Here is a 25,797-nt window from a genome sequence, read left to right on the forward strand (position 1 = left end):
TTAAATAATTAACACAGCTTCAAGATAGAGTGACATATTTTCTGGTGTACATGCCATCTCCCTAGACCTTTGGCAATTCATGCAAATGAGAAAGTGACATTAGAACTACCTTAAAGTTTTCAGGCTGTGTTGAATAATTAGAGAGTTTTTTTTTTTTTAAAAAAAGAAAACATTTCTCATAGGAAAATTTAAAAGCATGTGAAATGAAAGGAATTTAAGCCTCACTTGGGAGCAAAACTGTATTTTTGGATTTTTTCCTCAAGACTTTAGGTGTTAAAAAGGAAGTAGAAATTTGGAAACATCAAAACTGTTCTAAAAATGAATCAGATAGAAAGTACTTTCCTTTTAAATGTACTCATAGGTGCCACCATTTGAGTTTTACTGTTTATAATGAGTCAAAATCTTTTATCTGATTGTTAGTTTTGCATGTGAATTAAGGTTGGATTTTACACTTTAAATGCTAGAAATATGTTTTTGACACTACTTTACTTTTTAATGTTTAACAGTGAATTCTGTTGCACTGATCTTTTCCATGACTTAATATAAGTTTTTGTTTAAAAAACAGGGTAAAATTTTAAGAAGCCAACAGGAAGGCAAATATGAGAGTGTAAAGATCAATTACTGGGATATTTTATTTACCTGCTTCATATTTCTCATTTACTTCATTCTTTTTATTCTCTCATGATTCACTAAATATATTTTCCGTGAATTCTGAAGTGATAGATAAAATAATTATCAGATTTAGTGTTTTTATATCTAAGAGGTTATGTGCTGACTTAATATTAAAATTTATAGCATTTACTGTTCATTTTCAAGGTTGATGAGATCTGTTTTGCTCCTTTATAAAGAAAGATAAGGCATATTATTCTTTTTAGCAATAGATATGGCTCTAATTTTTGGAAGAAGGGAGGTTTGCAATCTTAATATATCACTTTGAGGTGTTTTGTTCCCATGTTGTAATGCTATTATGTCAGGTAAGCTGTTATTTTATCAAGGTCATTTGTATCCATCTTCTTAAGTTCATTTAAAAATGAACTTGCCTTTTACCATGTTAGTTGTTGACATGTATATTTAACATTCTGTTGAGATGTCAAACTTAGTTTTACTAGAAGTATTTGATGAGAAAAACAGCACATTATAGCAGAAACTGCATCACAATCTGGTTGGGTAATGCAATCATAGATTGCATTTTTACCTCTTTAAAAATTGAATAAGTCATAATGAAAAAGTTTTTTCTTTAAGGAAGAATTAGCTTTCACTTTTTTCTTTAACTCTAAATTATGTTGATCCTTCAACAATAAGATAAACATCTATACCAGTATCAAAAACTAATCAATCAAATTAGTAAGTAGTCTTTATAGTAATTTTAAACTATATCCATTAATATGTCATTATATGATAAAATGCATATTAATAATCTTCAGAGCTTCTACCTATATAAATTAATAATGCAACGTTCGTCGTCAATATGTAAAGAACATAAAGTGCAATATGGAGCATCAGTCATACATGTTGTACTTTATATTACTTAATTGTTCACTAATAAACTTCTGGTATTGCATGTTTATTATTCTAATTTAGATTAATAAATATGTCAATTTCTTTTATAGATCAACCCATATGCTTTTTCAGCTTATAATTTTGTCTACTTAGTATCCTCAAATAACATATCCTAATCCATTCTTAAGATTCACATTGTTATATGCTTGACACAACTTGACAACCATCACCATGGAGTAAGAGATGTATAATGTAGGCAGATTTTAATTTAATCATAATATCATCACATTTTAATTCTATTTGAAACTACACAATGCCATTTAAATACGTGACAAGCTAATATTAAAATTATAATGAATTTGAGGTTTTCTGATCAAGTGAAATTATCTTCCTGTCTTATAAAAAATTAGATGTTAAATCTATAGGATTCCTTTTGATATTCTTTCTTAAAAAAGGATGAAAACAGAAAATGAAGTGACAGACAATCTTTTATAAAGGAATTTAAAAAACAATTAGCTTTCCAAATGTGTTATCTTTTCACTTAATGTGTATCATACATTATATTTCTCATCAGATGCACAGGTTTTAACTGATGTCACCAGTTTTCTTACAAATTAAGTAAGAACAGACATGACATTTCTGGAAGATTATTTTTCCTCACCTACTGTAATTTCTGTTAGAATACCGACAAAGTTGAAATTATTCCATCACTGCATGTCTTTTTGCATATATTTGTCTGATTGATTATAACTAGTTATTTCCTCTCTACTTGTCTCAAGCCATTTTTAGAATTCCATAGTGAGGAGAGAGATTTGTCTCCAAAAATATGTTATGAGGCTTTACGTAGTAATATATATATATATTGCAATATACACTCAGCAGTGTCCTGAGTATATTCATGACCACCACATGGAGGAAGCTGTGCAGATAAAGGAGAACCAGGAGTGAATAAGCTCTGAAAGAAAGATGTGCTGGCTTGGCGCAGTGGCTCATGCTTGTAATCCCAGCAATTTGGGAGGCCGAGGCGGGTGGGTCACCTGCGGTCAGGAGTTCAGTGGCAGCCTGGCCAACTTAGTGAAACCCTCTCTGTAATAAAAATGTTTACAAGATTAGCCAGGCATGGTGGCAGGTGCCTGTAATCCCAGCTACTCGGGAGGCTGAGTGAGGAAGGAGAATCGCTTGAACCCAGGAGGCGGAGGTTGCAGTGAGCCGAGATCATTCCACTTGCACTCCAGCCTGGGCGACAGAGCGAGACTCCATCTCAAAAACAAAACAAAATAAAACAAAAAACAAACAAACAAACAAACAAAACCCAGAAAGATGTGCTTTAGTGTCTAGGGCAGTTAACTTGTTATTTTCTCCATTATTTCATAACCAGTCTGGTTAGTCAATATTTGGAGAGTTTAAATAAAGAACAGAATTATGAAAATTAGAAGATAATTTATCCTATAAGAGAAAAACATGATATAAAATTAATTGACTACTTTGGTACAGTTCTATATATATATATATATATATATATATATATATATATATATATATATATATCTTTGAATAGCAGATTTCAATTAAAATGCATTTAAGTTGTCCAGGTTTAAAATTGGCACTTTATGCATTTACTTATGGTTTTTGTAATTCATAACTCCTCTATAAGCTACTAGAGCTTATTATTAGAAGGCACTGTGATCACAATTTTCTAAAACATTTGTGGTCAACAGTTATTTTGTTGGAAGATTAAAAGGGAATGGTTAAAATGCGAAGAGAGATCCCGTTGAGACATAAATGGAATTGTATCAAATATATTACTTAAGGAATTATGTATAGATTGTCCCTGGAAAATATATATTATTTTATGTATTATTATACATGTTGTTATATTATATGTATTATTATATATGTTTATTATATGTATTATTGTATTATTATGTATGTTTGCCCTAGGCAATTATATATAAATTGCCCCTGGCATGCATATACATACATACATATATATATACACACACATAATTTTTTTAGAGTTTTAACTTGTTTAGTTTACTGCTTAATTTTTATGCTACATAAGATTTAGTGTATTTAGTTATTTTGATTAAAATCTAAATTTAACTTAAGTTTAATAATATCTATATTCTTGATTGAAAATTAAAATTTTTATAAAGATATGGAGCTTTGGATTTGAGCACATTATTTTGCTCATTATTTAATATATATGATTGTCTTTTAACTCTCTCTATTAGGAAACATACCTTAATTAAAATCTTTTAATATAGAAGAAATTAGTATAAAATACTATTTCCAATGTGAATTTATTATGTTTTTTAATATATCTAAGTGTTATGCCTTTTTTCGATAGAGAAAAAGGCAGCAATTTTAAATATTGAAATTATGCATTAATTATAAGCATATCTAATTTTGAATCCTTAATGTCTCACAAGGATTTTGTACTCTGTTTGATCTTAGGAAAGTCTAAAGGAAATTAGGAATTTCTTAATACATTTTAGATTTTATTTTCCCATTGGTTACAGTTTTTCAAATCGAGTATATACTTATTTAATATTCTTTGTATTCCCTTTCCCTCCTCCCCTCTTTCCCATCTCTCAATAGATACGAAAATCCTTTCATACTTAGGGAAACTACTCTCAACATTTTTATTTTTAGACATGTAGCTTAATGAAAAATTCTCATTGAAATTACCGTAGAGCTCTTATAGAGAAACATTGCATAGCAATTTTTCAAATCAAAATTAATATTTGACATCTATGTTCAAGTACATAATTACTGTGTTTCAATTAACATTCCATAATTAAGAACTTGAATTATTATTCCACATTTTTGATTTCTTGTGATACTAATCACCATTCTGCTCATAGGAAATGTGCTTTGTCACTCCTATGTTATTATACTCTGTATAAGACAGTATAATACTTCTATGTAATGCAAAAATAACTCATCAATAACATTAATTTCTTGTCTCTTAACATTTACACTATGTAAAAGTTAAGATGGTTCTCACTTTGTGAATAGTATTTTACCACTAACACAATTGCCTGATATTTTTTCCTTTGCAATGTAGTATGAACCAGAGGATATAATCGAATATGACTATGAGTATGGGGAAGCAGAGTATAAAGAGGCTGAAAGTGTAACAGAGGGACCCACTGTAACTGAGGAGACAATAGCACAGACGGAGGTAAAAACAAAGCAGTGCCTGTGTATGTGGTGTCCTGCTGTTCGTCATCCTGTGGTTCCTTATGTTGACTGCTCCTCAAACTTACCATAAACCTTTCATTCATCTTATTTCTCTGAACCAATAACTGTGATTTTTATTTGACAGTAGCCGTTTTGAAGAATGATGTCCATTTCACTTTTGCTTAGCCTTCCTTTCATCTATGCTCTATATTTCCCTCCTTGTTTATTTATGTTTTCCATTCCATCTTTCACCACATTTTACAGAAAAAGAAATCCAATTTCAAAAAGAAGATGAGGACAGTGGCTACTAACTCAAAGGAAAAGTCCAAAAAGTTTACACCCCCCAAATCTGAAAAATTTTCATCCAAGAAGAAGAAAAGTTATCAAGCATCAGCAAAAGCCAAACTAGGGGTAAAGGTAGCAAAGAAAAAGCAATCAAGATCTATCCTAGATAAGCTGGAAGATCTCTGATCATGAGTCATAGTCTTAACCCAACTAGATAAATACTCACTCGGCTAATACTATAACCCAATTAAATCATGATTTCCATACATTTGGGATTACCTTACATGTTTGCTAATTCTCTTCTGAATTTACCATTAGGCAAATATCGTTGATGATTTTCAAGAATACAACTATGGAACAATGGAAAGTTACCAGACAGAAGCTCCTAGGCGTGTTTCTGGGACAAATGAGGTAATACACATAGACAGTATTAAATCACAGTCCTACTTTTTAAATGTGTAATTTATTTTGATATACTTCACTCTGGAAGAATCTATAATTTCTCAAACATCTGATGTTTTAATTCTTTTACTAAAGTAAGAGAAACCATAGCAATGGTTCACTATTACTAAAAGCAGTTCATCTGAAATCAATGTCAATTCAGGTTTTGCATGACTCTTTGCTTCATGCAGATGCTAAATTGATCAAACTGAATTGGCTGCTATTATTTTTTTAATTGCTCCTGGAATTGAGCAAGCTTTTCAACATGTTGTGACTAAGGGTATTCACAACATGTTTTCTTCTGTGAGAAGAATCCTCTAAAGTGAAAATTGTATCATCAAAGGATACAATTAGAATTTTACTCCATCTGATGAATAATCATGCATTTTATGACAGTGAGCATTTTGAGAAAATGTAGTCTTAGTGGACTTAAATAACTACATTTTCGAATGTTAGTAATGTAATATTAATTCTTATTAAACTAATATATCTTAATCTTTCCATTATTTTCTATGAAAATATTTAAGTACATGTAGGTAAAAATTAATCATCCTGAATTTCATATTGTACATGCATTCTGATCATGAAGAATACAACATACAATTCAGTTTAACTTTGTTAAATATCTGGTATACATTTTGGTTTAATTTTATCAGAAAATGAATATAAGAAATGTAATTTAGTTATGAGAAAATTTATGTAAAATATCTCACAATGAGGCAAATAGATTCAACAGGCCTTTATATGAAAACACAAAATTGAGAATAAATATTTAGAATGAGAATGCATTTTAAGTTTCTTTTACCTCAAATTAATAATTTTCCAAAAAAATGAGTATTTTGATTCAAGATGTTTATTTACCTAACCAAATTTATCCAGCATTTTAGTGCCGAGCTATGATTATAGCAATATTCTCACCCTAGATATTATGCAGTCTCTGTAGACAGCATATACTCCTTATCTAAGAATCCAAAAAATTATGGTTATTGAACATTTAATTTTAGTGAAAAGTTACTAATCATTTATCTACATATTTTAATTCACAAGATTGTGTAATACTGTTATCTAATATTACTCTGTCATCTAGATTTACTATGGAATAGAAAATCAGTTACCTAAAAATGAAATTTACAAATTGGCAAGATAAGCCTAAGCAATACAACAAGATCCTGTCTTTACAAATAAATCAATCAATGCATTAGCTGGGCATGGTGGTGCATGCCTATAGTCCCAGCTACACAGGAGGTTGAGGCAGGAGGATCATGTAAGCCCAGGAGTCTCAGGCTGCAGAATGGTATGATTGTACCACTCGGTTCCAGCCTGGGTGACAGAGTGAGACCCCATCTCAAAAAAATAAAAAGTAACAAGATAAATTATTTAATTTGAGCCTCATCACGAACATAATAAAACCAAATATTAACATGTTAAGTCAGATTCAGGTTTATTCTACTAGTAAGGAATTAAGAGAAAAAATGTATCAGTTTTTATCTATGTCTCTGAGGAAGTATTATTGACATAATTCTCACTTTTAAGAATTAATATTTATTCCTTACTCTTCTTGAGAATTGTACAGTGATATTTTATATTTCATTGTCTTAAATGTTGATAGCTATCATTTATTTTATTTGATTTAAAGAACTCTTTGGTGTCATGCTACTTCCCTACATAAGAAATGCTCTGCATAATCATTGTAATGACACATCTCTATTTATACTGATATTGGTATATTATTATTTTATTTATGAGATGAGACTCAAACTTACATGGCTTATCCTTGTAGCAAATTTATTTCATGATGATGTTCTGTAAGATTTAAAAATTAGGCAAAGCTGCCAGGTGTGGTGGCTCACGCCTGTAATCTCAACACTTTGGGAGGCCAAGGCGGGTGGATCACCTGAGGTCGGGAGTTCAAGACCAGACTAATCAATATGGAGAAAACCCGTCTCTACTAAATATACAAAATTACCCAGGCATGGTGGCGCATGCCTGTAATCCTAGCTACTCTGGAGGCTTAGGCAGGAGAGTCTCTTGAACGCAGGAGGTGGAGGTTGCCATAAGCCGAGATTACACCATTGGACTCCAGCTAGGCAATAAGAGCAAAACTCCATCTCAAAAAAAAAAAAAAAAAAAAAAAAGAAAGAAAGAAAGAAAAAAAAAATTAACACAGATTTAACTCCATACAATTTTTTATTGTTCAAATCTTAAACTATGAAGTAAATATGAAATTGACTAACATGTTTTTTCCAATGGAACAAGCAAATACACATGTTAATTCCATGTGAATATTTGCAGTTTATTGGAGAAAGTGCTTTGAAAGCAATATCTCTTTGTACATAGCAATGTACAAATGTATTTCTTTCAATGATACTTGAAAGACGACCTTCCAGGTGTTTAGAGTTGCTTGAGTAGTAACAAAATCTCATCCCATCACATGCCATCAAACTGTAATTTAAATGCTTACCTTGCTTTACTAACAATAAACTTCATGTTCCTCAATTCCTTGAAATTTAAATTAATAGCCAAATCCAGTTGAAGAAATATTTACTGAAGAATATCTAACGGGAGAGGATTATGATTCCCAGAGGAAAAATTCTGAGGATACACTATATGAAAACAAAGAAATAGACGACAGGGACTCTGATCTTCTGGTAGATGGAGATTTAGGCGAATATGATTTTTATGAATATAAAGAATATGAAGATAAACCAACAAGGCCCCCTAATGAAGAATTTGGTCCAGGTGTACCAGCAGAAACTGATATTACAGAAACAAGCGTAAGTTGATACTATGCTCTGTGTCATTGTATGTCTTATTTATGGGATATTTTTATGTCCATGTCCATCTTAATGTCTTTTCAGGTTTAAAATGCAGGTTGAGCTTTTATATAAATTATGAATGCCTATTACCACTAGGACAACTTCTTAGATTCTTTCACATAGGAATCTTCAGCAATTGTATTGTTGGCCACACTTTTGGAGTCATTATTTGAAAGTAAAATCTCGAATAGAATTGCATCAGAAATTTTGTCATTGATAAGATTAAAACATAGTTGTTTTTATTCTGAGTAGCAAGTCTGATTTTTAGACTATTTCATCAAATTTAATTTGATGTCATTCCTTGATGCCTGGGAATAATCACTGACATCTGTAGATGTCTTTACAAAACATGTTTATAAGAGGCAATTGCTCAATCTCATTTTAAGATTCAGTATTAATGCTTCTTATGCCTATCTTTTAAGTTTTGCCCTACTTAAGCCTTCAATAGGTCTTCATACTTAAAAATATATTTTAATAGGTTATTTTAAATGTGTTTACTTTACTAAATTGTCTTTTTAAAAACTGAAATGGCGCGGTGGCTCATGCCTGTAATCCCAGCACTTTGGGAGGCCGAGGTGGGCGGATCACGAGGTCAGGAAATCGAGACCATCCTGGCTAACACGGTGAAACCCCGTTTCTACTAAAAATACAAAAAAATAGCCAGGCGAGGTGGCGGGCACCTGTAGTCCCAGCTACTCGGGAGTCTGAGGCAGGAGAATGGTGTGAACCCGGGAGGCGGGGCTTGAAGTGAGCCGAGATCGCGCCACTGCACTCCAGCCTGGGCGACAGAGCGAGACTCCGTCTCAAAAAAAACAAAAAAACAAAAAAACAAAAAAGGTGAAATGGCTGGCTGGGCGTGTTGGCTCACGCCTGTAGTCCTAGCACTTTGTATGACAGAGGCGGGCAGACTGACTGAGCTCAGGAGTTCTAAACCAACCTGGGCAACACGGTGAAACCCCATGTCTAATAAGAATACAAAACAAAAACAAAAACAAAAACAAAAACAAAAACAAAAACACGTTAGCCAGGCGTGGTGGCGGGCGCCTGTAGTCCCAGCTACTTGGGAGGCTGAGGCAGGAGAATGGCGTGATCCTGGGAGACGGAGCTTGCAGTGAGCCAAGATCCCACCACTACACTCTAGCCTGGGCGACAGAGCGAGATTCCGTCTCCAAAAAAGAAAGAAAGAAAGAAAGAAAAAAAAAAAAAAAAAAAAAAAAAGGAAGAAGAAAAGAAATAAAGAAATGACCTTACAGACATTCAGGCTGTTTTGAATATTTCATTCAACAGATAAATGGCCATGGAGCATATGGAGAGAAAGGACAGAAAGGAGAACCAGCAGTGGTTGAACCTGTAAGTAGGGGTGTGAATGCACTTTAAAGGTTGGTAAAATTGCTTAGGAGCCACCATTATGTTAAATTATTATGTATATTCATGTATTACCAAGATTACTAATGATAATCTTGATGTCCAGATGTTTGCAATTCACCACAAATAAGTAAGTTAGTAAGGTCTTGTCTAGACAGGAGAATTTCAATAAAACAAAACATAGAGCTGCAGAATTTCAGAATTTGAAAGTAGCTGAAATTTATCTTGTCTAATTCTCTCATTGTAAAGCTAAAGAACCAGAGATCTAAAGGACTTAAGTAATTTTCCTGAGGTTTCAAATGTTTGATCAATCAGATATAATAGGACTTTCAGCTTTCCTGCTTTCCAAGTCAATGATATTTTTATCTAATCTCTATGACTTCACGTTATTTGAAATATATGACACACTTGTTACATATCCAGATTGTGTCATATGCTATTATAAAATTTGTTTACTTCCTTTTCATCTACAGAAGAATCTCTAATTCCACATTACTTTTTTAAAATTTGTATAAATATTTTTATTAATAATAATATTGCTAAGGAACAAATTCTTACTTGGAAGGAGTTTTACCATTGTTTCCTGCTAATAAATAACTCGGAAAAACTAATGTATTAGAACTGAAGGTAGAACAACATAAAAATCATTTCAGAAACTGTAAGGACATAAAAATTCCAAAAAATAATAATAAAAGAAAGAGAAATGATAAAGAATAAAAAGACTCAGTTTTAAGGACCTTGTTGACCATCTACTCATTACTCCAAAATCATGCAACATGCTCACAAAAACGTTGAAAATATTTCTTTCAGAATGAATCCATCCTTATTATAAACATTTTTAACCCCCTTTTTAAATAACATTACAGCTTTTCAGCAGTCCGAAGATGGAGTGGAATGATAAATGTTTTAGAACTGAGTTCTTATTCTGAATAGCTCTTTATTCCTTTGCTTATATCATATTTATCCATTTTCCTTTTTCTTGGAATTTTCTGTAATTTTCCTGAATTAAACTGCTTATTTTCCATTCATTCATTTACACAGCATATATTTACTAAGTTTCTGTTTTGTGCCAGGTATTATTCTGTGGGCTACAAACAAACAAAAAACAAAAACAAAAACCTTGGTAGAGTGTTTTGTCTGTACTCTTGTTGGAAGCACTTAGCATATTCTCCTTTGTAATATTATTCATCTAAATATTCATTTCCACTCCACTTAATTCACACATTCTCTGAGGACACAGGCTATATCTTCTATCATTTTGAATTTCTTTCCTTCCCTGTGCAAAAACGTTTGTAATTAATTTAAATGGTATGAATAGATAATTCACTATTTAATATGCAATGATATAGTGTTCTCTTATATTCATGTAATTAAGAGGTTGGGGGTTATATTTCCCTGGCAGAGATGTTCTCTTTTCTTATTACAGGGCATGCTTGTCGAAGGACCACCAGGACCAGCAGGACCTGCAGTATGTAAATGTTTTAAGACTATTTTTGTCTATTTAAAGTAATCATATATAAGATTTCTATTAATTACTGAATGAGAACATTTTAGACTAATTAGAATGTTGAGCTATAGAGAAAAACATTTGTTCAGAGGAGCTGGTGCCTTTGAACTGCCTTCTGATTTGTCTATCCAAGTAATACTCTTTAAATTTTGTTTTAAATAATTTTGTTGCTTAGATGATCTGCATCTTCTCAACTCACTTTTATCTTTCTACTGAAATATATAAAAGTAAAGAAGAGTCATCCTTATTTTCATTGCAGAGGTATAATTATATCTCAACAAACGGAATAGGGACTTCTAGGTAGACTGTAGCTGCTTTATCTATACCTCTGTGGGGAGTAATTATCAGATTCCATTGTGGTTTCCTGATAAGGCTGATGTTGCTCAGTGTGTTTATTCTCAGGTGATTGCACTGATAAGACCCTGTAATAAATCCTCTGTCTTTTGTGGAATTAAACTCTTGTCATCTGAAATGATATATGATACTGATTCATTTAAATATGTTTACCCATAAAATGAAACATATAATTGCCTCTAACCTAAATGATTTCTACATGTTCAACTTGGCTATCAAACTTTTGAGTTCTAATTTTATGAGTGTTTCATTTCTTCAGTTAGAACTGGGACCAAATATGACCTTAGAGACTTTACATTGGCATATTCTTCTTTCCTGTTTTTCCTTGGAATGTTTGCCTCTACTCTGAGAGCAGCTGACTTAGCTACAAATTGGTTTCTATATGTTGTCTTTTCACAGGAAGATAAATAGGGCAACTGTTTAGAAGACTAGTGTATATTTATAAAATATAAATGAACTCTTCGACAGGACTAGGGTGAATTCGTCTGAATATTAATGAGATTAGGAATCTGATTCAGGTACATTTTGTTTCTCTATAGGGTATTATGGGTCCTCCAGGTCTACAAGGCCCCACTGGACCCCCGGGTGACCCGGGCGATAGGGTAAGTGAATGGACATGACATCTCATTACAAATGCATGTCATACAGACAAAAATAATTAAAATGTATTCTACAAGTTTAACATGTTATTCTTCCTGTGTGTGGGAGGGGTAAAGGCAGCATGAATTCAGTGCTGTACAACATTTTAGTAAACTTTTAAAATATTATTTTAAAGTGAGGATAAAAAATGTGCATTTATCTATGGCATAATTAGTATCAAACTTGTATTTTCAGCCAATATCCCTGATGATATGGACTCATGACATTAGGGATTCTGGTATTCAAATTTGAATTCCAGACATATTTTTCCAGGTATTCCCATTTATATTTAGTTGGATGCTGACAGAATGAGTTAATAAATCTAAATTCCACTTTGAAGATCAAACGCTGGGTTACATGCTGAACTATCTCATTTGTGTTAAGTCTCTTCAAACTCTTCTCATAAAATACCCTTCTCTTTTTTTCCCACATCCTTGAGTAGCCAATGACTTTGTACTTTTTTTTTCTTTTGTTCTTTAGAGGACCAGAGATGCAAATAATTTATACTTTTCATATAATTACATTTTAAAGAATGTAAAACTTTTTAATTTAAATTTAATGGAAGAAGATTTTTTTATATTTCAGAAATTCTGGCCTGAGTGGCAGCTATTTAAGGTCAGAGGACATAAGAAGTATATTATGCAAAGATTATGAAACATTTTATTTAAAATAAAATTCATAAGGTTAGTTGTTACATGCCCTGCTTACTTAATTTGATATATCCAGTTTTTTGGAGATGTTTATTTGTAATAGTCATTTTAGTTAATATTTTTAAATCCCACCATGTTTTCATGAGACGTTTTTGGATTCTGTAATTTACTGTCCTTAAACTCTATATCAGGTGATAAATTTATCTCTTTACACTGTGCCTTATGAATACAAACATATAAATGATCTAAAAATGTAGGAAATATTTTAGTAAATAGGAAATTATACAATTCAAGCTAGATTTGTTAGGATTTGAAACAATTACTTCTTTATAGAAGCCATTATTTGAACTTAACTTTAATAGTTCCTTGAAGCCTGTAGAGAATCTATCGAAATAATATTCTAAATAAAATATAATTTTGCCAATCTAGAATCAACGTTAACAGTTTTCTAAGAGTTAAGTTTTTGTAAGAAATTCACATTTGAAAAGTGCTGCTGCTTTTTTTTTATATTGGATGGGCGCTTTGAGTTACAGCATTTTGTATCTAGTTATTTATTAATTTTTGAATTTGCTTGCTTCCCTGCCAAGTATGATATGGCTATGTAGAAGTGTCTCTTTATATTGAAGGCTTATGGACATATACCTTGTATCTATTTGTCACATACTTATGAACAGATGTATATAGTACATATTTAATATTTTCTATATTCACATCCATACCTTAGATTTCTAGACAGCATTGTCATACCTACACACATACACACACTGAGTATATTTCATCAGTAAACATTTAAAATAGTGATTATCTATGATTAACATTAGCATGCTAAAATTAGCCATTATCTATATTAAAAAGTATCTCTCTTGAAGATAGTATATTAAAAATAGTATGTAGTTACGTATTCTACTAAATAAATACTGTTTATGTAGCTGTTAAAGAATACTAAAGTATACCTTAAACCTAGTAATTTTTAAATAAAACTTTCATTATTTACTTAAATCTGTTTTTATCTAACTATAAGAACCAGGCTTGTACTACTTGTTTTCTCACATTATTTTCCCCCAAAATATATGTGAACTCTTCATTTTACACAGTTTTAGGCTGCAAACAAAGTTTGAGCAAAATTTATTTCTTAATTGGATTATATACTAATAACCAAACATTATTAAAATAATCTAAAGCTAGTGCAACAGAATGGAATTCTGTTTAGGTATACTTACTAAAAACAGATTAAACAAGATGGAAAGGGCAAATGCAAATTAGATAAAGTAGACCTATGTTATAAGTTATTCTAGTTCTAGTAAATATTATTATTTTGATATTTATTTATTTTGGTTATTTCATTTATTTTTCCTAGGGTCCCCCAGGACGTCCTGGCTTACCAGGGGCTGATGGTCTACCTGGTCCTCCTGGTACTATGTTGATGTTACCGGTATGTTCTTTTTTATGTTATAGAAATGACTTGATATTTTGTCATCTTTTTTCTAAAGATTATTGTTCAACCACATTGAAGAGCAATCAACTAAAAACCATTGTATGAAGTAGAAATACTTGAAATTAAGCAGCATTTGGAAATTCAGGGAAATTTTACAAAACAAAATTCTGATAAGTATCAATTTCTGAATTAAAACTAAGAATTCCTTATTTGATTACACTCTTAGCAAAAGAGTTTTTAATAGTATTTCCAATTGTGGTTTATCCTGAGTCACATTATTAACATGTTTTTATACGTTCTTTAACATAGCATTAATATACTATTTACCATCTATTATCTATATAGTCATAAGTAGTGTTATTATTCATTGCTCAAAAATTATTTGCTTTACTGTAAGATTCCTTTGTAAAGTTTTTGCTGCCCTGGTGTTTTGGGGAAAAAATGTGTATTTTATTTATCAATTTCAATGTCATGAACAAAGTTTCAAGAAATAATTACTTAGAATGAAAAATTGATTTGTACTGCATTTTGAGTTAAAATGGAGCAAATTTTATAGAGGAATATTACAGAAGATCTGTTTTATAACTTAAGTACTTAAGAATAGGTGAATAAAATAAATAAATCACAAGGAAAATTTCCTGTGTATTAATGGATATTCCAAAAATTTTGACAAACAAAATAGAGATTGAGCTGTAACCGTCACTGAACTTGGTGTATTTGGAATTTTATACAAATTAATCAATAAAATGGGTAGCATTTGTGCTTAAAAAGTCACAATTATTTATTCCAGAGGTATAGAAATTATAGCATTTAAAATTGACACAGTTTCTAGTTTCTTCTTCTACAACTGGTAACCTGTAGTGTAAAGAACTTCCATAAGAGATAGAGAGTAAAAGCAAAACAAACTAGATCTCATGATTCATTATGGAGTTACTTTGTAATTTTGTAAAATCCCACCATTTTAAGTGATTTTTGTCTAATGATCAAAGCACATAATTCAACATGTTTGACAAAGCTGATTTTGAATTTCTTAATGTTATGTCTTCCAAGTTCCGTTATGGTGGTGATGGTTCCAAAGGACCAACCATCTCTGCTCAGGAAGCTCAGGCTCAAGCTATTCTTCAGCAGGCTCGGGTAAGAAAGGATGAACTTGCATTCCCACAAGATGACTGACTCTGTGTCAAGTATATATGTTTGTACATATGGAAGATGCTACCATTATTAATAGAATATTTACTTCTGAATAGTGTATTGAACTTACTTGGAAAACTGCTAAAATTATATTTACTTTTCTAGTAGTAATGTTTATTAATTGAAAATTATAGTTAGGTAGCTGATCCTAATTGGCAATTATATAATTGCCATTATATAATTCTAGCAGTCTTCCACCATAACACACAAGATTTCTAATTTTTTTTTCCCAAGAGTATTGATATATTTACACCTAGTGCACCTTATCTATCACATCCAGTTTTACTCTGCTAACTCGTAAGTCAATGATTGGTTATAATTAAGAGAATAAAATTTGAAACACATTTGTTCTTAATTTTCTGGATTATCTAAGATATCAAGGGTAACACAGAAAATTAAATTTCTTGGACATCATATATAAGAAAGGAACCTTCACATTTCTTACCAACCCTAATCTTTATAATCTGTAATGTTTTTAAAATTGCAGTTTATGATTTTTTCTTAGTTTAAAGTTTCCACTACTTGTAGACTTATAAAATATAGAAGTACATTTATGGTTTTTAATTAGTTTCATTGAAATTAGAATATACACAAGAAAGTCAAAAGGATAGACCAGGGAGGAATTGGAATTCGTATAACATTTTTTTATTCATAGTATTGGTTTTCTTTTTTTCTTTTTTTTTTTTTTTTTGGAGACGGAGTCTCGCTCAGTCGCCCAGGCTGGAGCTCAGTGGCCGGATCTCGGCTCACTGCAAGCTCCGCCTCCCGGGTTCACGCCATTCTCCTGCCTCAGCCTCCGGAGTAGCTGGGACTACAGGCTCCCGCCACCTCGCCGGCTAGTTTTTTGTATTTGTTAGTAGAGACGGGGTTTCACCGGGTTAGCCAGGATGGTCTCGATCTCCTGACCTCGTGATTTGCCCGTCTCGGCCTCCCAAAGTGCTGGGATTACAGGCTTGAGCCACCGTGCCCGGCCAAATAGTATTGGTTTTCTTTTTGAGGAATAAGAAAATAAAGGATTTATGATTGGTATGTATATGGTTACCCACTTTCTAACCAATATAAATCACTTCTGTGATAAAATTTTTATTCATAATGATGATGAATTTATGCATGTATTAAAATATCTGAAAACATGAGTGAAAATTGTAATTCATCCTCAATATTTGTTTATGTCTTTCCTAAGTCTATTAATCTGAAAATATATCATTATTTGGTTGCACCATGTTTAAAGATAATGAAAAATTAAGATATTTGTTTATTAGATTTTGGCATAATGCAAATCTAAAATTATTTAATATAATTTACTAAAGATTTCTACAACTTATTTTATAAAATATATTATTTTGAACAATTTTAAGGTGATTATTTGAACTTAAATATTTTATGAGGTCATTGAATTCCTCATTTTATTAGCCCTCTTCACCTACTTGAAAAATAGGTAGCAAGCATTATAATTCAATTTTTCAGATATTTAATCTCAAGGATTAAGAAGTATATTGTCAAAAATCTCATGGTGAGTCAGTAGTGACTTTGGAGATCCTACTGTTTTCATCTCGTGCACTTTTCTAATATGATTTTGCATTTATTTCTGTTGTGGTATTATTTTTGGTATCTTTGTGATAAATCTAAGTGTTCATCTCTTGAGCTCTCTAATATTCAAAAGTAGCACACAATACTAATTTAACATCTATCAAATTTTTATCTTTTGTACTGTATGTGTTCCAGCTTTTCAAGTATGCTAATTTCACATTTCTAATATTCAGTGTAACAGTAGTGCATGTAATCAGTTTATTATGCCTATGATTATACAAAATAAAACATTCTTCTATAGCATTATATTTGAGATTTGTTAAAAGGCACATATTACTATAACACTTCCTGACCAGTTTTGTTTGATGGTGTCTGGCTTTAGTTATCATGATTTTTCCTAAATTATTGCTAAAATAATTTTATCTAAAGTCTCTCAAATTGTGCCTACACATTTAAGAGAAAAAGGCTATGCATTATTCTTGAGTAAATTCAGAATAGTAAATTATCAGATACTAGTTGTTCTAAAATCTAGTTTAACTTTTATTTTTTATTAAATCATAACAATATATGTTACAAGATTTTATATGTTAAAAAGTTTTCAAAATGTCTGATATTTACCTCTTTTGTCATTCTAGAAATTTGCAGTTCTTCAGTAACCCGACACTTTCTAGCATGTAGCTATTAAATCTGTGTTGATCCCATGTTACTTAAGGGTAGCTTGTGCATATTCATATTGTACTTTAATTTGCTCTCCCAGGAGAATATTACTGAATTTGACATATTTTGTTTTTTAGATTGCTCTGAGAGGCCCACCTGGCCCAATGGGTCTAACTGGAAGACCAGGTCCTGTGGTAGGTTACCCCAACAAAGATAATATATGTTAAAATTTTCAAATTAGCAGTTCCCTGTGCAACTTCTTCCAGGGATTGTGTTTATCTCTGGTTGGTGACAATAGTGTATGTTTTCATGCTTGCTGTTGTTTCCATTAAAATAAAAATCCTTCTCAATTCAGTTTTCAGTACATTTTGATCAAAAGGTCTCAGTAAAAAAAATTAAATTGAATAAATAAAATAAAAATGTAATTGAGTCATATCCAAATATTAATTTCTTAAACTATTAGTATCATTCATTTGCCTAACATTCAGTTTCCAAAATGATATTTTACATTAAATCCTTGAGACTTAATTTTATATTAAACAAAATGTTTGTTAAAAAAGAAAAATATATTTGAGGCCTGTGAAAATTACGACAAAATCTTCGGACAAGCAAGATACTTTTTTAAACTGCAGGTTGTCTCAGTATTCCACAAGATGCTTCAGATATTAGAGAGAGTATTTTCTGTTGTAGAAACTCTTGGAAATAACAAAATATTATGTTTTTCTTACTAGCATGATAGCAAGCTAAGATATTTCAAGTATTTTTGTCTAAAAAATCTTCAAAGACACTAGAATATACTAATGTAAAGTGGTGTAGCGGTTCATAGGATTCAAACCAGGATTCTCATTAATTTTAGAATAGATGGATACATAATTTATATTTTAAATATTTACTTTTTAGTATAATTTTTTTTCTACTGTGCTTTCATATGCTCTCACAGACTTTCAAAATAGTTTATGAAAATAAATCTTTTTACAGAATGTGTTATTCTGAAAGTTAAAATCTGTATTGTATATACTAGACACAGCAAAACTATTGTATTCAAATTTAAATCAAGTGCTTAGTCTTCTAATTATTTAATCTGTTTTACTGGTTATATTAGGGTGATAGTTTTTCTGCATGTATTTTATTCAAGATTTTATTGTGTAGATTTCCTTATATTTATATTTACCATAATTTAGTCAAAATTTTACATTTATTTTGCAGGAATATACAGTCAATCATATAAGCTCAGGTGGAACATATATTCTGATAATATGTTTCATAGAATTTAAATTATATAATTTAACACATTATTAAATATTTATCATGTATTTTATCATACTTTGCCTTTCCAAAATACAGTAATATGGCAAATTCTATATCACTTAACAAATGAAATAGAGTTAATTTTTAATTATTTGTTAATGACTCAAATTTACGTAACAGGAAAGTAAGTAGTATGTTAGTGTATTATAAAATTTGGGGTCAGAAGAATTAACCTAGGTATTTTATTAAAAATAAAAATTTCTGAGACTCTGAACTTAAGACTCTAATGTTGTAGATTCAGATTTAGAACCAGCACTGTAATTTTAATATGTGCACCAGATTGATTCCTATGGGCAAACATGTTTGAGAAACAGTGCCATATATGATTTAATTTACAAATATCAGGCCGGGCACAGTGGCTTGAGCCTGTAACCCCAGCACTTTGGGAGGCCAAGGCGGGTGGATCACCTGAGGTTGGGAGTTCGCTACCAGCCTGACCCACATGGTGAAACCCCATCTCTACTAAAAGTAGAAAATTAGCCGGGTGTGGTTGTGCATGCCTGTAATCCCAGCTACTCGGGAGGCTGAGGCAGGAGAATCGCTTGAACCCAGGTTGTGGAGGTTGCTGTGAGCTGAGATCGTGTCACTGCACTCCAGTCTTGGCGACAGAGCTAGACTCCGTCTCAAAAAAAAACCACCAAATATCAGTCCTAGGATATCTAAAACTCTATTATCCAAAGAAATTTCATTACTTACCTTGAAAAACACAAGGAAATGGATCCATAGAGGCTAACAGCAGCAATGAGCAGAAACAAGGGAGGCACATTACATTAGCGGTTCTTGTTTTCATTAAACAACCATTAAGGGCCAGCCTATTTTCCATAGCCTGTTGGCAAAGAGAAAATATTGACAACCATATACACATTCTCAATGTCATAGCCCAAATTGGTTAATTTTATCTACTTATCTCTTTGGTATGAAAGTTTCAGCTTTCTTAATTATTGAAGGTAGGTATTGAGAGAAAAAAAATCGTATTGTTTCTTTTTACCATTTACTCTATTATACTTTGTTTCAAAACATGCAAATTTGATGTTTGCATCAAAATGTTAAATTGTTAGTCTTCCAAATATCTTTTAACTCTATAGTCTAATAAAGTATTCACTAGATTAAGATTTAGAAAAGAAAGTTCTACATCAATATTTTGACATTTGTGCATTTTTCCTATGAAAAATTATTTTAACCACTTGTTTACATCCAGTTGCCTTTATAGACAAATGGAGGACTGTATCATAAAACATGCAGGAAGTATAGAAAAAATTTTTCTCTATTATTTTATTGTCAATGACTGTGTGACATTTTTTAGAATAAATGTTGGAGCAAAATAATTATAATCTGTTGAGTAGGTAGTGCTTATATAGAGAGAATATAATACAGTCAATTAATTAAAAATAGTCTGTTCTATAATTGCATTCAATTCAGTGATTAATAATCTGATTTAATGTGGAACCCCAGTTTTTCTCTTGCAGAAGTTTTTTTGGATTAATTCTTTATTAGAAGCTTGAAAGTCATTATTCTTTTAATTTTAAAGATTAGAAAATTCATGTTACTTGACTTTTTGTATTTCGTAGACATCATGTTAATACTTCTTTTACTTTGGAGTCACCAGAAGGCTATAGATTGCTGACATGTTCAGATTTAGCATAATTTTAATCTTTGTCATACTTTATACAATGTGGTATTTAATGGAATGTGTATGGATTTAAATAAATTAGAATCTTTTAGAACACACTGTGTTTCAGCATGAAGTGACTATAATCACCATGTTTATTTTTAATGTTCTGAAGTTTTTTGGGGATATGTGTTGCCTAGTGTTTAATTTTAAAACTCACAACTTGTTTATAAAGCAATTTTATGGTTGTTTATTTATTTTATTTTATGTGCCAGGTTGTTGTTGCACCTTTTTATTTTTTATTTATTTTTATTTATTCATTTTGAGATGGAGTTTCACTCTTGTCACCCAGGCTGGGATGCAGTGGTGCGATCTTGGCTCTCTGCAAGCTCTGCCTCCCCATTTCAAGTGATTCTGCCTCAGCCTCCTGAGTAGCTGGGATTACGGGCGCCTGACGCCATGTCCACCTAAATTTTGTATTTTTAGTAAAGACAGTTTCGCTATGTTGGCCAGGCTGGTCTCGACCTCCTGACATCAGGTGATTCACCTGCCTTGGCCTCCCAAAGTTCTGGGATTACAGGTGTGAGCCACCATGTCTGGTCACCTTAATTATGTAAATACATTTAAGATATATTTATTATACAGACTTATTCTCGTTGGAAAAAACAAACCAACCTGGGAAAAATGTGTTAACACTATTTCAGGGCAATTATAATAGTATCAATAACACCAGGTTCTTGCCATTTTATTATTATACAATTCAGAGTCTAAAAAATATCTGAATATAAAAGCAGTAACGTTTTGTCAGTGATAATCCTTATAGTATAAATGGATTAAATGTATATCTGATTTGGTAATAATGGGTTACTCTACTACTACATCACAGAGTAGTGATAAATAATGCTTTGTGTATCATCCTATGAATTCTTATAGTGCACACACAAAAGACAATTTCAATGTGATGTGATTTCATGAGGTTAGCTTCTATGCAGTGCTACATAAAATATAGACCTTTATTGCTCACAAATTGGAATGTAATCAATATATTGAGAAGAGATATACTTCAGTGCAAGTGCTGGAGAATTTTACTATGTTAATAAGATAATGCTAATATGATTAAATATATTTTGAATAATGTTTAATTATTTCAGGTGCAATTGGCAGGATAAAAGTAGTTATGAAATTGCTAAATTAAGTGAAATATCTTCACTTTTTCTATAGGGGGGGCCTGGTTCAGCTGGGGCCAAAGGTGAGAGTGGCGATCCAGGTCCTCAGGTAAGAAATCAAAATTTGTCTTTTTATTCTTGACTGGCTTCTTTGATACAGCATAATTCCTTTGAGAATGCATCAATAGTTCATTCTTTTTTGTTGATGTTGTTCCTGAGTAGTATTCTATTAAGGTATGAGAGTTTATTTTGAAATTAAAAAAATCAGAGAAAACTGATTATGATATTTGGGTGATTCAAGATATAGTAGCCTTCTTTTTTATGTTTGGTTAACTTTGCCATTGAAAGGATGGAAAATGCTTAACTGGGAATCGTGTAAAAACACTGATATTAGACTATATGAAAATGTAGGGAGTTTATTCTTTCCCAAAGTTTGTGAACTTTTTGCTCAACATTTTCTTTTTATAAAATAGATGAATCTGAAAACATACTGCAGTAATTGTTTAGGATTTTAGTTTTCCTTGACTCCTTTTATCCAAAAAGAGAAATGTATTATCAAAGGAAGGATTATTTACACTAAAAACTAAAAAGTATTTGTACTGTTATTTTTGGCCCATGCCTTGGGACTGGAGTTCAGAGTACAGTGTTCTCATTACAAAGCTACATACTCTTCAACCTGTAGACCATCCTCTTTTTTTTTTTTTCCCAAGACAGAGTCTTGCTCTGCTCTGTTGCCCAGGCTGCAGTGTGCAGTGGCATGATCTTGGCTCACTGCAACCTTCGCCTCCTGGTTTCAAAGGATCCTCCAATTTTAGCCTCCCAAGTAGCTGGGACTGTAGTCATGTGCCACCATGCCCGGGAAATTTTTTGTATTTTTTCTAGAGTTGAGGTTTCACCATGTTGCCCAGTCTGGTCTCGAACTCCTGAGCTCAAGCAATCTGACCTCCTGGGCCTCCCAGAGTGCTCGTATTATAGGAATGATTCACCATGCAGGACCTTTAGACAGTCTTGATTTTTTATTTCTAGAATGAACATTTCACAGTGATTATAAAAATTATTTAAATTTTCAAATGTGGGTTTCATTATTTTCTACTATGTTTATTATGTGCATATTGTTTTAATTAACTTTAAATAGCATATATAGTTAGTTAAATATGAAGGCCTATGTCATATTTATAGTGGAACTACATTTGACCTATTATTAGCTGTATAATTTCACTGTAAAACATATATATCGATCCCCATGAAAAGTATATATTGACACATTATGGTATACTGCTACTGAAGAAAAAGATAATGAGAATTTTAAACCTTTAATCTGGCATAGTATAGTGCCAGTCAATAATCTGCTTCAGGGATGGCCAAATTGTCCTCCAGATTTTTGTAGCTGATTGAAAGAGAGGTGTACCAGGCACTGTGCTGAATTTTAGGAGTATAGTGGGGAAAATTGATTAAAGACTTTAGCTGTTCACAATCTAAATGGGAAATTCAAACATGAGAAAAGACCATTATAATCCAACATCATAAGTGCAATAAAAGGAGAAGTATCTAGTAAAGAACATACAACAAATGAGAGAAAGGTGAAAGAAAGGGGATTGGTAAGAGAAGAGAAATGGAATGGATAGTTAAGAGTGTGTTCCATCAAGGGAAATGTAAAACCCCAAGGTTTTGAGAATAAAATGTGTAATTATTTCTTTTATTTAAATGTAGCCTCATGTCTACATATATAGTTAGTAAGTGGTATTTTTTTTTGTAAGAAGCCATTTAGAAAAAATAGGTATTTATTTGATAGAAACCTTTTGTCTTCTGCTTTATTTGAACTTTTACGTGGAAATAATTTTCTTGTGTTTGAATGATTAAGTTAAAGCTAAGAGGATACTAGTTTCTGACACCATCTCTCTTGATGCTATTGAGTTTGTTGATCAAGAATTCTATAATATGGTTTAATTATGATGTTTTAATATAGGGCCCTCGAGGCGTCCAGGGTCCCCCTGGTCCAACGGGAAAACCTGGAAAAAGGGTATGGCTTATTTTCGTTGTGCATTTTGAAGACATCTGCCATGATCATTAGTTTTATTTATTTATTTATTTTCCTTACCTACTAGTAATAAGAGTCACTTTGCTTAATCATGCTGTTGGCATTATCAGGGTCGTCCAGGTGCAGATGGAGGAAGAGGAATGCCAGGAGAACCTGGGTCAAAGGTCAGGAGCTCAATATTTTTATATTCACATCCTGTGTGTCAGTTCACCACGTAAAATTTTATATTTAAAAATCTATTTTCTGAATCTGAGAGAGTATTTCACATTTAATGGAAAGACTGGAATTGTGATGATGATGATGATGATGATGATGATGGTTTTACAGGGAGATCGAGGGTTTGATGGACTTCCAGGTCTGCCAGGTGACAAAGGTCACAGGGTAAGATACATCTATTCCTTTTTTTTCCAGGGAATGTTATGAAATATTTTAGAATTGATAACAATTTGGGAAATCAGAAAAAGAAGAAAAATTAATTTTAACATTTGTGAATCGACTAAATAATAATGTAATAGGTACTAGGAGGAAAATAGGTAAAATTACACATGTGGTATCAGTGTAAGTTCTTTGAATATTTTTAGACATTATAATATTTCTTTTTTGCAAACATAAATTGAATCAGAATGTTTATAAACATGTACATGGAAAATATAAACAGAAGAGCAATGTGGATATTTAATTTTACCTCTAATTTTTAAATAATTTTCTCAACTTTTTTATTACTTTTTGTCTGTGGACATATACTCAGAAGAAGATATCTGTAGGTAGTTCGTCATTAACACAGTAATATACTAGGCACTATATTATTTTTTGGTGATGATGAAAGCTTTCAGTACAAGTCAAGAACTTGTAATTTGTGAAGGCTAAATAAACCATGATCCTGAACAGTATTCCAGCAGATAATTTGAGTAGGAAATTATGAAGACTGTCTCTCAAAAATAGATCAGCTTTAGATCTTCATATCTTTCTTTTCCAGCATTAATAATGAGGCTAAGATAAGTTTTAAGAAAATTGGAGAAGAAAAAAATAGTGAAAGAAAAGAAAACCCTATGAATGTCTGACAGAACGTGTAGTGTGTGTCTAACATCTTAAGATCAAGATCTACTTTTATCCATTTTAAAAAAGACCAAATTTCTTTTGTCACCTGAGTTATGCTGATTTGATATGAATTATTTAGAAGTAGAAAATATTTAGGTCAAAGTCACCAAAGTATATCCATATTTAATACAATCATCAGCAAAATAAGTTTCTAAATAATTTATCTCAAAATAAGTAAATGTCTGAAAACTATTTAAGATACTTATTTTTACATAAAACTTTTGTATTGAAAATTAAGAGAACAATATTGTAATTATAAAATATTATTAGCATACTAAACATGTAAAGCCAGTTAAAGTTGTTAAATTATAATTTATCTGCAAAATGTTTTGAGGATGGTAAATAAAGCATATGTTTTCCCTGTCAAATGTCCTGTTTTATTTGGTTTAGATAGCTACCTGATAGACTGGTAAACATTCTACTTATTTCCATGTGTTAATCATATTTGTGTTGATTTAACAGGGTGAACGAGGTCCACAAGGTCCTCCAGGTCCTCCTGGTGATGATGGAATGAGGGTATATTAATACTTCTTTTCATTTCTTTAAGAAATATTTAAAATTAAAACATAATATAACAAAATCATGTTGAAATGATACATTGTCTAAATGTTCTATATTCTCATTAATTTTGTCAATGACAGGGAGAAGATGGAGAAATTGGACCAAGAGGTCTTCCAGGTGAAGCTGTAAGCAACTTACTTTTTATTTTTAAGTAATATCTCTATTTTTTAGGACTAGTTACTGGTGTTACACATATAAAAACAATTATAAACTCAGAAAAATATTGCAGTCTTAGCTAAGCTAACCAGATAATTGCCATGTGAAAAAAATGAAAAAGGATATATAGAGGTCTTCTTTTGTTACAGAGAAAATCTTAGACAATCGAGGGAAAAATCTCTGGAATGTAACATATTTCCAGCCAAAAATGTTACCTTACCTAGTTTTTGTTGCTGTTTCTTTGTTTTGTTTTTTGTCCTGTCATCAGTAGCTCCAAAATTTATGTACTGAGAAGAAATGAATCC

The 25,797-nt window shown here is 31.5% G+C and overlaps 1 protein-coding gene across 2 annotated transcripts in view; it reads left to right on the top strand.

The window, feature by feature from the left end:
- Positions 1 to 25,797, top strand: part of COL11A1 (collagen type XI alpha 1 chain) — a 218,994-nt gene that overhangs the window by 72,424 nt on the left and 120,773 nt on the right. The window contains exons 6-20 of one of the 2 annotated variants that reach the window (XM_007977793.3): positions 4,571 to 4,687; positions 5,290 to 5,382; positions 7,932 to 8,186; positions 9,516 to 9,578; positions 11,020 to 11,061; positions 11,994 to 12,056; positions 14,101 to 14,175; positions 15,229 to 15,312; positions 17,694 to 17,750; positions 21,695 to 21,748; positions 23,606 to 23,659; positions 23,788 to 23,841; positions 24,005 to 24,058; positions 25,238 to 25,291; positions 25,417 to 25,461. In XM_007977793.3, coding sequence (XP_007975984.1) covers positions 4,571 to 4,687; positions 5,290 to 5,382; positions 7,932 to 8,186; positions 9,516 to 9,578; positions 11,020 to 11,061; positions 11,994 to 12,056; positions 14,101 to 14,175; positions 15,229 to 15,312; positions 17,694 to 17,750; positions 21,695 to 21,748; positions 23,606 to 23,659; positions 23,788 to 23,841; positions 24,005 to 24,058; positions 25,238 to 25,291; positions 25,417 to 25,461 — 1,164 coding nt within the window. Of the gene's footprint in view, positions 1 to 4,570; positions 4,688 to 4,950; positions 5,104 to 5,289; positions 5,383 to 7,931; positions 8,187 to 9,515; positions 9,579 to 11,019; positions 11,062 to 11,993; positions 12,057 to 14,100; positions 14,176 to 15,228; positions 15,313 to 17,693; positions 17,751 to 21,694; positions 21,749 to 23,605; positions 23,660 to 23,787; positions 23,842 to 24,004; positions 24,059 to 25,237; positions 25,292 to 25,416; positions 25,462 to 25,797 lie in introns of both variants that reach the window. The other variant, XM_007977794.3, reaches the window with a different exon arrangement.

The sequence above is a fragment of the Chlorocebus sabaeus genome, chromosome 20 (assembly GCF_047675955.1).
Source record: "Chlorocebus sabaeus isolate Y175 chromosome 20, mChlSab1.0.hap1, whole genome shotgun sequence".
NCBI classification, from domain to species: domain Eukaryota; kingdom Metazoa; phylum Chordata; class Mammalia; order Primates; family Cercopithecidae; genus Chlorocebus; species Chlorocebus sabaeus.